Source organism: Terrapene carolina, unplaced genomic scaffold (genome assembly GCF_002925995.2).
Source record: "Terrapene carolina triunguis isolate 2854851 unplaced genomic scaffold, T_m_triunguis-2.0 Scaffold58, whole genome shotgun sequence".
In the NCBI taxonomy this organism is placed as follows: domain Eukaryota; kingdom Metazoa; phylum Chordata; order Testudines; family Emydidae; genus Terrapene; species Terrapene triunguis.
In genome coordinates, this window is record NW_020664409.1 from 84,300,305 (window position 1) to 84,315,121 (window position 14,817).

Consider the following 14,817-nt stretch of genomic DNA (forward strand, 5'->3'; position numbering starts at 1 on the left):
GCACAGATTGAATATACTTTCTTCCAGAGCCTGGAATGGAATCCAAGATTTGAGTCTCACCATTCCTCTGCTGACAGAAAATATCTGTGAAACTAACTGGCCAAGTGTCCCATCCCACCTCTAGTGCTGGCCCACACAGAGAATGACAACCTACTAATGCTATTAGTTACTCCATTAGCTCAAATAGCAGAGGTCTATGCAGTGGATCTGAAGGTTCCAACCCTGCTGATGAACCATGTGAGTGTCAACATAATGTGATGAAATTTGTCCTTTCAGTTTACTTTTTTAAACTAGCTTTCAATTTATACACAAAAAAATGTTAATACATTAGGGGGTCCTGTGGAAAAAAATTGTATGTGACCATCAGAATGCATACACAAAAGGAGGCCAAATTAAAGTTGCATTGGCAACCTTAATTCTGGATTTTGCTAACTTTGAGTGCTTAGTTTTACAAACTAGTAATTGACCTACCATTTATAAAATAAATCAAAGGTTTTCTGAAGACCATCTTCTGAAACCTCCACAGACAAACTTTGCAACTCAGCTACATTTATAGTAAAAAAATTAAAGACATACGCAAAATACGGTCATTTACCTTCATCTTGTCCTCCCATTCCATGCCTCAATTTCTTCACCTGATGGGTCCAATCATAATCCTAGACTGCGAGCTCTCAGGGGCAGGATCTATTTTTATTTGCCGTTTGTACAGCATCTAGCACAATGGTACTCTGATCCCTAACTGAGGCCTCTAGGCACTATTTGTTAACTATATTACAATGACAACTGGCAATTTTTCCAAGCCTCAAACATCAAATTCTGTAAAATTCAAGCTTTAAGTTAAAAAAATAATAATAATATCCCCAGCACTGTTGATTGTGCAGGTAACCTTCCAAATGCTAACCAAGCATAAACCAATGCAGCGTTGTTTTGGTGATGCTAATTTTAATTCCCCCTCCCCCAAATCTCATAACATTTAGTGTTTTTCTTAAAGTTCCATCTTATAGCCATTTTATATAAAAATCTCAGCTTCCATTAAAAAAAAAATAGTACATCTTTAGTACTTATGACTGAAGAGACAAAGCTTGAAAACGTGAACCACACAAACAACGAGGAATCCAGTGGCACCTTAAAGACTAATAGATTTGGGCATAAACTCTCAGGGGTAAAAAAACCCACTTCTTCAGATGCATGAACCAAACAGGCTCAAAAACCAAAAGGAAAATTAAAAAAAAAAATGTTTTTAAAAATCTCATGAATTTTTAAAGCAACAGAGGGTCCTGTGGCACCTTTAAGACTAACAGAAGTATTGGGAGCAATTGCTTTTTACAGATTCAGACTAACACAGCTACCCCTCTGATACATGAATTTTTAAGGTAATCTTATGATTCTGAGGTCCAGTTCATGAATTTTAAACACTTAAGGTTGGCAATACTAGGGTCTGTATCTCTGCTACTGCTCATAATTTTCCCAAGCAGCTGAGAGAGTGAAATTAGAAGACCTCAAGGTCAGTTTCAGAGCTACTGTTTGGTGAGCAGTTTTGAAACTAACAAAGAACATGTAAATTTCACCTGCAACTGTTCATATCTTAAGGCGGGATATAAAGACAGACACAAGCACTGTTCACCCGGAACGAGGACTCCCAAAAAATACAGGCTGAGGGAAAATATGGAAAAACTTCAACCCATAAGAGTCTGGGAGACAGACTGTCAGAAGTCTCAGAATGGGAAGGTAAAAAATGGGCTCCTCCTTCCCTTCCAGAAACCAGAAGATCTGAGGGCTTCAAATTCATCAGGACACCTATTAGGAAGAGGTTGATATAAAAGATGGAGCCCAGTGCAGGCTCCAAGGACCACACTACAAGAGGACATCACTATGCTACTGATGAAGGCGTATGGGGAGAGGGGAGTATTACAGCCACAACCATGTGTTAACGAAATATTAACGATGAAATGCTAAAACCCCCAAAGCCAACAAAACTCAGAAGTTACTTGCAGACTGACAGAGGCTCTAGAGAAAGCGCAGGCCTACACCAGGAGTACTAGAGACTTCTGCCAGCACAGCTCTATCAGCCAAGGATGACAACCCTGACCACACAGGCGATCTCTGCCTGTACTGCACACGTGGCTCTAGAGGCGAATGCCCCAAAACCTGGAACACACACCTTAAAAGTTTCCCAGCCGGCCTGGGGCTTTCCGTGGCGAGGGGTTGTCCCAAGGCCCCGGAGAACGTTTACCCAACACCGGCCCTGCAGGCGAGCACAATAGCAGCTTGCCAGCCACCTGGGGCGGGAATGACTTTACCCCGCACGGACGGGCAGCCACCTCTGCCTGGGGGCCAGCAGCTGGGGCAGGGCAAAGCAACCCGCGGCGGGGAGGCTTCAGCCAGGGCAAACAAACGCCGGCTCCTGCAAGGAGAGACCCAGACCCTGCCGCAGCGGGGTTCCCCTGCCAGCGGCATCTCCCCACTCAGGAGCCCCAAGACCCCTCCTCCCCCGCGACCCTGCTCTTCCGCGGCCGCGCCCCCGCCGCCACGTTTCCCCAGCGCCCCTCACCCGAGTCCAGCCCCAGCTGGTAGCAGGCCAGCGGCTCCAGGGAGAGCTTGTAGCCCTCGAACTTGGGGTCCAAGAGCAGCCGCTTCACGCGCAGGGAGCAGTTGGCCGCCGCCTCCATCCTCCCGGCCAGGCCCGGAGTTACTACCTGCGACGAGGGAGAAAGTTTGGAAGGAAACTGTGTGCGTGAAGCGAGGCGCCTCACTGGCTCAGGTAAGGAGCATGCAGAGCGTGGAGCACCATGGGAATGGTAGTTTTAGGGCTCTAGCCGCAAGGGATCGCTGCTGTCAGTCGCCAGGCATGTCGGGAGTTGTATGCCGCACGGGGGTGGCCAGAACGTGGGGCATGCTGGGAGTTGTAGTTCTAGCCTCCTAGGGAACCGGCACGTCCGAGCGCCCAGACCTTAGGACATACTGGGAGTTGTAGTTTTTAAACTGAACAAGGGACGACGTTGTCCCGCACTCCATTTCCCAACATCCCCCGCGCGAAGGGAAGGGCAGGAGCTTGGCAGGGCTGGGTTCTCCCTGGGAGACGGCGTCGCCTTCTCCTCCCACAGAGCTGGGCGCGCCGCCGCGGGGGTGAGTCCCGGGGTCCTGAGCGAACCGGTCGCGGGGTTCGACTCTCCGCAGGAGGGGCCGGGGGCGCGCTCAGAGTGGGCAGGGAGCCGCGGGGCTCGGCTTGAAGTCCCCGCCCCCACCCGCGCCGCGCGGCTGAGTTCCCGGCTCTGGGGCCAGGCCCGCGCTTCCCCACGCCGCGGGGCGCAAAGGGCTGCCATAGTGACTGGCCTGGCTCTGGGGCTCCTGCGAGCCTTGGCTTGGCGCCGTGCTCCCCTGGCCGGGCCGAGCGGCGGCGCTGTGGCTACCCCTCCCCCCCAGATATCCTGTTTTAAAGGGACAGAGAGTCCTACAGTCCTGTTTTGGGGAACTTTTTCTTATATAGGCGCCTATTACCCCCCCCCCCCCGGCCCCCTGTCCCGTTTTTTCACAGTTGCTGTCTTGTCACCCTAGCCCCGACCCACAGGGCCTGGGGGAAGGTCGGGAGGGGCGGGTTACTCGCCGGCAGGGGGGATGGGGAGAAGGTAGGTCACTGGCTGGAGAGAAGTGTGGGTCTGGTCCTTGCCCGGGTGGGATGATCACTAGATGGGGGTTGGGGAGAAGATAGGTCACTGGGCGGGGAAGTGGGGGAGTAAGGGGTCTGGTCACTGGCTGATGGTGGAAGTTGGGAGGGAGAAGACAGGTAACTAGCCGGGAGGGAGAGGGTCTGGTCACTGGCTGGGGGTAGGGAGACAGCAGGTTACTGGGGAGTGGTGCTGGTTTTCCCTCTCCATCAGATGTGCTATGGAGTCTCTACCCTGTGGAGGCTCGGGGGTGTGGGGTACAAAGGCCGTCTGGTTGAAGGTTATCTGAAACTCAGCTCTTCTAACTTTATAGTACCCCACCCCCGCTTTGCTAAATCTGTGCTGCCGTCCTGGTGCTGGCTGTTGCATCATTACACAGGGAGGTGAGAGCAATCAGCTCAGTAGGACTGACACAAGCACAGCTGAATTTGATGGTCTCCAGTTTCTTATTTGACCATGTCATAGAACCACTCCATAGTTCAGGGCAGATAGCAGCCTTTCCTCAAATCAGGGCTGAAATACCAGATCTCGAGGTAAGGTGATAAAGTTGTGGGTATGAAGTGGCTCAAGTGAGTTCTGTTAGTCCTTTTATGAAAATTAAACTATATTTGTTTATCTGTCCTCCCTTTCCTTTAGTGGTGGAGAAATTATCATGTGTACATATTATCACAGGCAGCTCTGGTATTTAGGAGCAAAAGTTTTCTACATACCTTCATCAAAATATCTGGTAATCTCTTATTAGAGCCATGAATTTAATGCCTGTAGAGAGACAAGGTAGATGAGGTAATATCTTTTACAATAGAACCTCAGAGTTACAAACACTGGAGTTACTCATTTGGAACTGCAAGTATGCAATCAGGCAGCAGCAGAGACCAAAAAAAAAAAAAAAAAAAAAATAAAAAATATTTTCTTTTTTAAATTTAAAATACTAAAAAAGAAAAAGGGAAAGTTTAAAAAAAAAAAAACATTTGACAAGGAAAGGAAACTGTTTCTATGCTTGTTTTATTTCAGTGGGTCTCAAACTTTTTTACTGGTGACCGCTTTCATATCGCAAGCCTCTGAGTGTGACCCCCCTCCCCAATAAATTAAACACCCTTTTAAATATATTTAACACCATTATAAATGCTGGAGGCAAGCTGGGTTTGGGGTGGAGGTTGACAGCTCGCGACCCCCTATGTAATGACCTCGTGACCCCCTGAGGGGTCCTGACCCCCAGTTTGAGAACCCCTGTTTTATTTAAATTAAGATGGGTAAAAGCAGCATTTTTCTTCTGAATACTAAAGTTTCAAAGCTGTATTAAGTCAATGTTCAGTTGTAAACGTTTGAAAGAACAACCATAACGTTTTGTTCAGAGTTATGAACAATCTCCATTCCTGAGGTGTTCAGAACCCTGAGATTCTACTGTATTGGACCAACTTCTGTTGGTGATGGAGACAAGCTTTTGAGCTTACATGGAGCTCTTCCGGTCTGAAGAAGAGCTCTGTCTAAGTTCAGTAGCTTTTCTTACCAACAGAAGTTGATCCAACAAAAGATATTACCTCACCCACCTTGCGACTCAAATATCCTGGGACCAACATTGCTACAGCACCACTGCACACAACTTTAAGAACTGTGACAGTTTTTTCTCTTTTTACCAGAATTCTAAAGTGGAGGTGAATGTGCAGAAAACACTAGTTAATCAGGAAGCAAAGATTATTGTATACAGTTTGACTGGGTCGTCAGCAGTGAACAGTAGTTTCTGAATGTATGTGAGGACAGTAAGGTTCATTCATATGTGATCACCTTGCTGAGTTCTGTTAATCAGTATTTCTGATATAAACAATGTGTGACTGATGACTTATTGTGACTGTCTTCAGTAAGTTGAGTTAACATCTTTCTCTTGTCTAATTGTGTAAATTAAACAAATGCCAAAAACTGAGGGGTTACACTCAAAATGCTGCAGCTGCACCGCTGTAGTGCTTCAGTATAGGTGCTGCCTATGCTGACAGGAGGGGTTCTCCTATTGGTAATCCACCTTTTTGAGATGGTTGCCAGATTGCCGAAAGAATTCTTCTGTCAATCTAGCACTGTATACATGGGGACCTAGGTTGGTTTAACAATGCTACTCAGGGGAGAGGATTTTCCACACCTCTGACTGACGTAGTTAAGCCGACCTAATTTTCTACTGTAGACCAGGCCTAACAGACTGTAGAGAGCGTAAGGGAAACTTAATTGTTTAATTACATACATGTTTTCTTATGTTGCAAATGATTAGTAAGCAATGCTATTAAAAATTTTTTTTTATATAATTTTATAGATTTGCTGTGGAAATCTAGGTTTTCAAAATGAATAAAGATGCACAGATGAGAGCAACTATTAACCAAAAACTAATAGAAACAGGAGAGCGAGAACGGTAAGTAGATTTTTTTTTTCTTACATGATTTTTATGCTCATTAAATGTCATAAAATGATATAGCATGAAGGATGTCCTAAAAAGTAAAAAAGGCGAAATCAGTTGTAAATGCTGCAAAACAGTTGGGAAAATCTTGTGTATTATACCAGTAAAGAAGACTTAATTAAAATATTCAAAAATAAGGAAAAATAAACCCTCTCGGCCAGTTTTTAACTAAAACAAAAAAGCTGGTAAAATAATAAGAGGTGGGAAAGTTGGCTTATAAATCCCAAGTGAACACCAGGGTTGTTGTTAATGGAGAAAACATCTTTATTGGATCTAAAATTACACCATTAAACAACGAGGTTGCAATTTATTCTTTTTTTGGGCCAAGAGGGAGAGGTGCAGTTTCCTTTTTCTGTGTTCGAATTTCTTCCCTCATGCTTCTGTATGAGAGAAGAATATGAATATCTCTCATTTAGACTTTCAGCTATCTAGTTAACAGTGAATTGGTAGCCAGAAGAGACTGGATAATAGAATTTCTAAGCTAGAACTTATTTTCTTTGCTTTCTCAACTCTCTTCTTCCTCCTCCCTCTCTTTCACCCTTCATACTATATGCACTGTTTCTCCCTCTTTGTCAGAATGTTCTAAGTTTAAAATCCCTTGCATCAGTGGATCTCCAACTCCTTCATTTTCTGAGACCCTTGAAAGAGAGAGGTCCTCTCTCATGGACATTTTCCTTCCCATTATCATGTTTTGTGAATCACTGCCATGTTACTTTTCGCTTGTTCCCCTCCTAGTTGCGATGATGTATTTTGGAATAGTGCTTTGAAAAAATGCACACTTGCTACTAGGATGCTTAAAAGGATAATGAGGCATTGTTTACTCTTAAATCAGAGTAAAATAAGTTTTTATCAACTTTTTTGGCAGGAGGAGTGGAGAGAAATTGTTTCCCTAAAATATTATTGCACAAATAAAATCTAAGCACAGTATCAGGATTGTGTTCTGTTACATACAGTGGTGGAGCAGTAGAATTTTTTCTTGAATCCAAATTATCCAAAACAGCAAAGCAACCACAATTGGTTTTAATTTGGTCTTCCAGAATCCCCTACCTTGTCCTTCCTCATCCAAACATCTTACCTCTTAACATCCTACTGGTCAAAGAGGACTAGACTTCACACTTCAGACTGCTGGGCCAACTCCTTCAGTCAAAAATGGGGGATGGCTTGAGCAAAGCAGGATGGTCGAAGGCTAAGTGCGCTCCCAGCCCATGTAGTAAAGGACCGAAATTTCTGCTACTAAGCCACTATGCTAGTTTACCACATCTTATTTTAATTTGTTTCTCCTTCACCTCTTTACGTATTAGTCTGCTGCTTTCCCATATCCAGCGTACCCCCTGGCAGTAAAGGAGGATTGCTCCTGTGCTCCTTCACCAATAGCTGAAGGAACAAAATAGAGTGAAACTGTCTTGAATCCTTTTCAGTTTTGTTCTGCACTTGTTGATTGTGCTGAGAGGAGGTTATATACCAGGCACGCTCCCCCTTTCCCAGACTTCTCTGATGATAAAAATATCCTAGGATATTCAGTGCCCAGTTTAAATCTCCAATGAAAACATAGTTTGGATACGTCAAATTCAGAGTTACAAGTGTTTCTTTGAAATCATGTCACTTACACTGAAAGTCACTTACACTTACTCCTGGCCATCTTGGATCCCTTTGAATACAGTAGCTTATTTTATTTCCCAGCATGAATTAGTGTGCAGCTGTGCCTACAAAGGCTTACAGTGATGTATTTTTTATAACCTGCTTTGAAGTGAAATATTCTTTCTTTGCAGTTAAAAACACTTTTTCTTCTAGTAAGTTTACTTTGTCATCTTTACAGCCTTAAAGAGCTGCTGAGAGCCAAATTAATTGAATGTGGCTGGAAGGATCAGTTGAAGGCACACTGTAAAGGTAATTAAGGTTAACTACATTCAACACCCTTAGTTATTGCCTAAGGTAAGAGAATAGGTACATCACTTCTAGCCAAATAAGAGTTCCAGATGAAAGCTTGAATACCTGAAGGTCAGTGTGAATAAGATAGAGATGATGCTATTGGGCAAGAGAGCATCTCAGACAAATGTTGGAGGCAGGGTATGAATGCTTTCTTATGGGATACTTTCTCACTACAACTGTACTCACATTGGTGATTTGTAGTTTTGGAATCATCTTGGATGTATCTCTGTTCACCAATTCTCAGGCAACCTGGGTAGCCCAAAATGCATTTTCACATCTTTGGCTGATGCTGACTTTTTGAAATTTCCTCTGATTTGGACTTCATTGTAGTTGCCAAGGTCTGTTGTATTTAAGCTTCTAAAATGTGTGACTGCTTGATTGCTAACGTCTAAAGAACTGATTCCGATACAGTTTTTCATTTTGACAAGTCATTTTCATGTCACAAGAGGATAAAAGCAGCAAGCAGAGAGGTATGCCATAAATAATAGTCTGTGCTAGATAAAATTTATTTAAAAACAATTGATGCCTCCCAGGACAACTAAGATATTTTCTGCAGATGTTTTGTATGGGAGGGAGGAGTGTTTGTGCATTTTTTTTCTTTTTTGTGAAAAATTTTCATGAAAACAAAATCACCGATTTAGATGAAGGAAAACAGCATCAGATTAACTGCTAATTACCAAAATGTTGTTTTCAAGTGTCGATAGTAAAGGTAAATACTGAATGTATTAAATTTAAATAAAATTCTTATTATCAAAATGGTCAGCTTCCATGAGGAACTAGCAGCTTTCTAAACCAGCACATGATTGTTTTCCTGTTAAAAGCAAAACAAAGAAAACTTTGAATATTGACTTTTAAAGTTTCTTCTGATAAGATTTACTGTGCCCAAATGGCATTTTTGATGGCAGTCACAGTACAGTTTTCAGTAGTTTATAGAGCTAGGATTATTCAGTTCTATTCTCAACTGAAACATTTTACAGTATTGGTTACAACAGTCATTATTTACAAATTCAGAGCACATTCCAGCAGTGCAGAACTATGCTGATCAAAGTTGAAATTCCTTTCAGCATTGGGTTCTGCATTTCCCAAAAGTATTTACTATATTTAAGGAAAGTGATTTTCTGAAAAATAATCCTAATATGCATATGAACACACTAAAACATGAACAGGGAGAATACTGTGAACATGTTTGCTATAGACCTGATCTTTCTAAAGGAGTACTTCCAAAATTGCTGTTATATTCCTGAGCAATTGACAGTATAGTATTAGTGTGTTTAGCTCTTTAATTGTCTTCAAATCTTTACCATTGTGCTTCTGGTTAATGTTACATATAATATTTAACTGAAATTAGAGACTTGTTCTGGCTGCAGTTCAAAGACTTGCTGCATTGCTACATGCCCAGACAGTGCCTGTCATTGGTATATATAGGATAGATTTGCTAAATGGTGGTCAAGTGAGCTTATTGATCTGTGCACTTGTCTTTTCAGGTTCTTATACCACGCCCACTGATATAGTAATCTGAACGCCATAATATGAATTAGACTAAATCCACAGTAAGATAACATATATATGATTAATTATATGATGATATATAGGATTACATATATATGATTAACCTACATATGCAGGTTTTGTATTATAATATTTGAATAGGCCTGTTTTTCTAATGAATGGATTTAAACTATTCAAGTGGTTTTCTTGGTCTTCCCTAGATGTAATCAAAGAAAAGGGGTTAGAGCATGTTACTGTTGATGACTTGGTGGCAGAAATCACTCCCAAAGGTAGAGGTAAGAAAAGTAATGTCATTTAATGCAAAAAATAATCATTAATGCCACACTAAGCTTACACATTTAAATACTCTAGAAACTTTGTCTAAGCACCAGTAACTTTAACACATTGCATATAGAGGAAACTATATAATAGCCTAACTAGTAATCACAAATGGGCTACATGTGTAAATTCATATTGCCATGAAAGCCTTATCGTTTCTGCGCTGACTCATGTATTTAAAATAAATCTTTTTATATGTAACTTTCTTTTAAAAAGACAGAAAAATCTGCTTACCAATTAAATGCCCCCGTGGTCTCATTGACTGTAGTAGAATTGTGTGTGTGGTGTATGGGAGAGATGTGTTCATATCTCTGTTGTTTTGGCTGGAGACCTCTGTGAGGCTGGGTTAACAGGGCAGTGGAATATCGGGGGGAGATAACAAGAGCAGCAGCAAGAGAGACAATTTGCATCTCATGAAGAAAAGTGCTTTGTGTTATAGTCTCCTTTTTGCAGTCCATTCAGTTGCCCCACAGCTAGTCAGGCCATCTAGGAATCCTCTAGTGTTAAAGAAGATAAAGCTGCTAATAAACAAACTAACAAAAATAGCCTATTTAATATGCTCAGAAATGAAACTTCTGAATTCCTGTTCTCGGCCCCTGGCTATTCACCATGATAGAATTCCCCTAGCTCAGCAGTTCTCAAACTGTGGGTCGGGACCCCAAAGTGGGTTGGGACCCCATTTTAATGTGGTTACCAGGGCTGGCATTAGACTTGCTGGGGCCGAAGCCCGAGCCCCACCGCCCTAGAGCTGAAGCCCAAGGTCTTCAGTCCTGGGCGGCTGGGCTTAGGTTACAGGCCCCCTGCCCAGGGAAGCTCTTGAGCTTCAGCTTTGGCCAGCTTGCCAGCCTGGGGCAGTGGGGCTCGGCCTTTTTCGCCCCTCACCCCTGCCTGCTTGGGTGAGCTCAGGTTTCGGTACTCCCTCCTGAGGTCATGTAGTAATTTTTGTTGTCAGAAAGGAGTTGCGTTGTCAGAAGGGTGCAATGAAATTTGAGAACTGCTGCCCTAGCTCTTCAGTTTGAGAACAGAGCTTATGGGGTAGAAAGTGAGTCAGATCCTTTGCTGCTGATTGCATCCCACCTATTGCCAAATATAAATCCTTCCTTCTTCTGCTCTCCAACCCCAACAGGAGACTGCTGAATTGGCTTGGTGGCGTTCTAGGAAAGTCTATCATGCATCAACAGAATTGCAGGGGCAACTTATGCTATACTGCGCTGCATATATCTTTTTCTTTTTTCCCTATTTCTTACCTGCTTTTTTTATTTATATTTCAGCCTTGGTACCAGACAGTGTAAAGAAAGAACTCCTACAAAGAATAAGAACCTTCCTTGCCCAGCATGCCAGTCTTTAAGATTGACATTAATTCTGAGTACAGTATTTTTGTGTTTCTGTATTATGTAAGTCATGCCAGAAATTGGAATACATGTTTCATGTTTTAGAATTTAAGTTCATTTTTGTATGATTAGTTACAAGTGTTTCATTACACTGCATTAATTTCTTAAACTTGCTGTTTTAATTAAAAAAAAAAAAAATTTTGTGGTTATGTGTGTTTTGAAGGCTCTTATCTTCTGTTATACTGAGTGATTTTTAAGCTGGTGACATGTTAATTTCCAGGCATCTTTTGCTACTTTGCACTAAGTCATTACATTAAGTCAATGCATTTTTTATGATTTTTGAATACATCAACCTGGTAAGTACAAACACATTCACTCTTTCAAAATTGTGTGTAAATATAATAGAAATGCAGATCTGAAAAAAGTAAATATCTGGACAATAGAACACAGTATTCTATTGTATAAATCCTGTTTAGTATGGTTAATAGTTGGATAGCACCAAGGAAAATAAGGACTATGTACAAAATTCTGTTGATGACATTCTTCCCACCAAGTACTTAACCAATATCCCATATGGTGATAGAAAGTTACAAAAAGTGCTTTCTTTGGAGTTTTTTTAGGTATATAATTTATAGGACTTCTGGATAATAATTGAACCTGGATCCACATTCCAACTTTACCAAAAGATGCTTTAACTTCTGTCAAGGCTGTATCCCCACTTTGAACTTTAGGGTACAAATGTAGGGGCCTGCATGAAAACTTCTAAGCTTATTTACCAGCTTAGCTCTGGTCCGCTGCCACCATCTCAAGAATTCCCTCTCTGGGAAGCCTTGAGAAACCTTTCACCAATTCCCTGGTGAACACAGATCCAAACCCCCTTGGATCTTAAAACAAGGAGAAATTAACCATCTCCCCTCCTTCCTCCCACCCTCCTTTCACCAACTCCTGGTGAATACAGATCCAAACCCCCTTGGATCTTAAAACAAGGAGAAATTAATCTGGTTCTTAAAAAAGAAGGCTTTTAATTAAAGAAAAAGGTAAAAATCATCTCTGTAAAATCAGTATGGAAAATAACTTTACAGGGTAATCAAACTTAAAGAGCTCAGAGGACCCCCCTCTGTCTTAGGTTCAAAGTACAGCAAACAAAGATAACCACTCTGGTAAAAGGTACATTACAAGTTGAGAAAACAAAGTAAATCTAAGACGCCTTGCCTGGCTTTTTACTTACAAGTTTGAAATAGGAGAGACTTGTTTAGAAAGATGGGGAGAACCTGGATTGATGTCTGGTCCCTCTCAGTCCCAAGAGCGAACCACCCCTTAAAACAAAGAGCACACACAAAAGCCTTTCCCCCCCCAAGATTTGAAAGTATCTTGTCCCCTTATTGGTCCTTAGGGTCAGGTGTCAGCCAGGTTACCCGAGCTTCTTAACCCTTTACAGGTAAAAGGATTTGGAGTCTCTGTACACAGGAGAGCTGTTTCCCTTCCCTTTATAGTTATGACAACTTCTTTCTTTAGTTAAAAAGAAATGCCGCTACTGCTGCATAACAACTGCAGTGTTTCACCCTTACAGCATTCCAGTGGTGTATGAGATCCAGATATACTTCAGTATACTTCATATACTGAGGCCCTTCTGGATAAAGGTACTACATACTGGCAATTTTTTTCTTTTTCATCAAGCTGATGAATCTAAAATTCTGACTAGAACAGACACAAATTGAAACAATAAATAATTGTGCTGAAATAACTTACAATCATCATCATCATCATCACTCCCATAATCGCATTGGTCGTTGGGGCACCACCATTGATGAGCAATCAACCAATTGTCACCACCCCTGACGATTGTGTGTCAGTGCTTGAGTCTCTGCAAAGTCCATTCCTGTCCACTCTTTTATTTTGTCAATCCATCTCTTCTTCTGTCTACCTCTTCTTCTCTTCCCCTGTACTGTCCCTTGGAGGATGATCTTGGATAGGCCAGATGATCTTGTTACATGGCCGTACCACTTCAGCTTGCACTTCTTCACGATCATCAGGAGGTCTTCATATGACCCAGTGTATTGGGTGATGATGTTGCGGACCTCTTCATTAGTGACGTGGTCGAAGTAGGAGATGCCCAGGATTTTATGGAAGCATCTCATCTTTACAACCTGTATTTTACGTTCAAGTTCTGCCGTAAGAGTCCATATCTCACATGCATACAGAAAAATGGAGATGACTAATGCATGCAGCAGTTTCAGTTTGGATTCCAGGGAGATGTTCTTATTCCTCCAAATTGGCTTTAGCTTTGCCACTGCTGCTGCTGTTTGTGCAGTTCTTGCCCAAATTTCTGCCTTGGATCCTTCATCAGTGATGATTGCCCCAAATACTTGAACTGTTTCACTGTCTCCAGCTCTTGTCCACTGACAGTGATATGTGAGCTGATCCCATCACGTCAGCTTGCCAACCTTGTGAAAGGATGGATGAAACCTCTGCAAAATATGGCATGGAAATCAGTGCAGAGAAAACTTACAATAATAAAACACTAAAATGACCATGAGCAAGGATGATGGTGCGGGAGGGCTTGCAGGAGGGAAGAAGTGTTTGGCTTTTGCCATGTTCAGTTTGAGTTAGCAGTGCACTCAGGAGATAATCAGATAGGCAGGAGTGAATGGAGGAGGAGCAATCAGGAGATGAATGAGGCAGTTGATCAAATTCCTTTTTATAAAGAGAAGCCACGTGAATCTGAGAACTGGAAAAAGGAATTCTTGTCATTCAAGTCACTGCGAAATGTGTGTTGGATTATAGCAGAGAAACTCTAAAATGCTATACTGAAAACCAAATGATAAAGCAACCAGCAACAATGGTGTCCTAGTAGGATTAGCTGTTAAATATGAAATACCATTGAGGTTTTGTTTTAAAAGAATGTGTGTCAAACTAGACTCTGTGGTGATGTGCACATTTCAAATGTGTAATGAGGGAAAGTAAACAAATGGTAGCTACTTCCTACAGTTGTATAAATTGTAGATATATAATAGAATGCTAAATGTCATTTTTTGTTCATAGAAATTGTTTTGCGAACTCAGTTTCTTCATCTTTGCTCCAGTCAGCCAATATCTGACAGTGTACTACAGATTCATTATAATTTGCTCCTTGTCATGCAACTTGATAGTATTAGGTTCAGTTACTCACAAAATAACTTTGCTATGTAGTGTAATGAAACACTTTTAGATTTCTGCATATATTTAAAAAAATCCTAAAACATGGGGTTTGGACGCCTTTGGGGCTGAATGGGTAAGGGCTATGGAAACATCTGGATCCCAGAGAGTAGCAACCATTTTAGATATTCAGCAGCTGGTACGTGAAATTAAGTAATAGACTCAATACAGTTCCTAGTGTCCTTTCCATCACAACTGGCACTTTAATGATCTGGTAATATACAGATATGTGATGACTTAAAAGTGCTGTCCAGAAAAAAAAAGTAATCAGAGTTAAGCACTTATTCTTTTTTCAAGTGCTTGCTCATGTCCATTTAAGGTGTGTGCGTGCCCACGTACACAGTCGGAGATTTTTGCCTTAGCGGTACCCATAGGGTCGGGTGTAGTGTCCTCTTGAGTGCTGCGCTCATGTGCTGGTATATGAGGAGCTGCCA

General features: G+C 41.9%; 2 protein-coding genes across 2 annotated transcripts in view; one reads left to right on the forward strand and one right to left on the reverse strand.

The window, feature by feature from the left end:
* The window catches only part of NUDCD1 (NudC domain containing 1), a 120,215-nt gene extending 117,464 nt beyond the window's left edge, over window positions 1-2,751 (reverse strand). The window contains exon 1 of the mRNA XM_024194772.3: window positions 2,552-2,751. Coding sequence (XP_024050540.1) covers window positions 2,552-2,669 — 118 coding nt within the window. The 5' untranslated portion in view covers window positions 2,670-2,751. The remainder of the gene's footprint in view (window positions 1-2,551) is intronic.
* A 285-nt stretch (window positions 2,752-3,036) lies between these two features.
* ENY2 (ENY2 transcription and export complex 2 subunit) lies at window positions 3,037-11,398 on the forward strand. The gene is made up of 5 exons (XM_024194768.2): window positions 3,037-3,126; window positions 5,962-6,057; window positions 7,919-7,989; window positions 9,741-9,815; window positions 11,130-11,398. Exons 2-5 carry the CDS (start codon window positions 5,990-5,992, stop codon window positions 11,204-11,206), a joined length of 291 nt encoding a protein of 96 aa, XP_024050536.1. The 5' UTR covers window positions 3,037-3,126; window positions 5,962-5,989; the 3' UTR covers window positions 11,207-11,398.
* Window positions 11,399-14,817: the final 3,419 nt, after the last annotated feature.

Bases quoted from the DNA above. Each gene is read 5' to 3' on its own strand.
- ENY2 (XM_024194768.2), top strand. From the start codon at position 5,990: ATGAATAAAGATGCACAGATGAGAGCAACTATTAACCAAAAACTAATA. The intron at 6,058-7,918 runs GTAAGTAGATTT...TCATCTTTACAG, and splicing joins GAAACAGGAGAGCGAGAACG to CCTTAAAGAGCTGCTGAGAG. The intron at 7,990-9,740 runs GTAATTAAGGTT...GGTCTTCCCTAG, and splicing joins GTTGAAGGCACACTGTAAAG to ATGTAATCAAAGAAAAGGGG.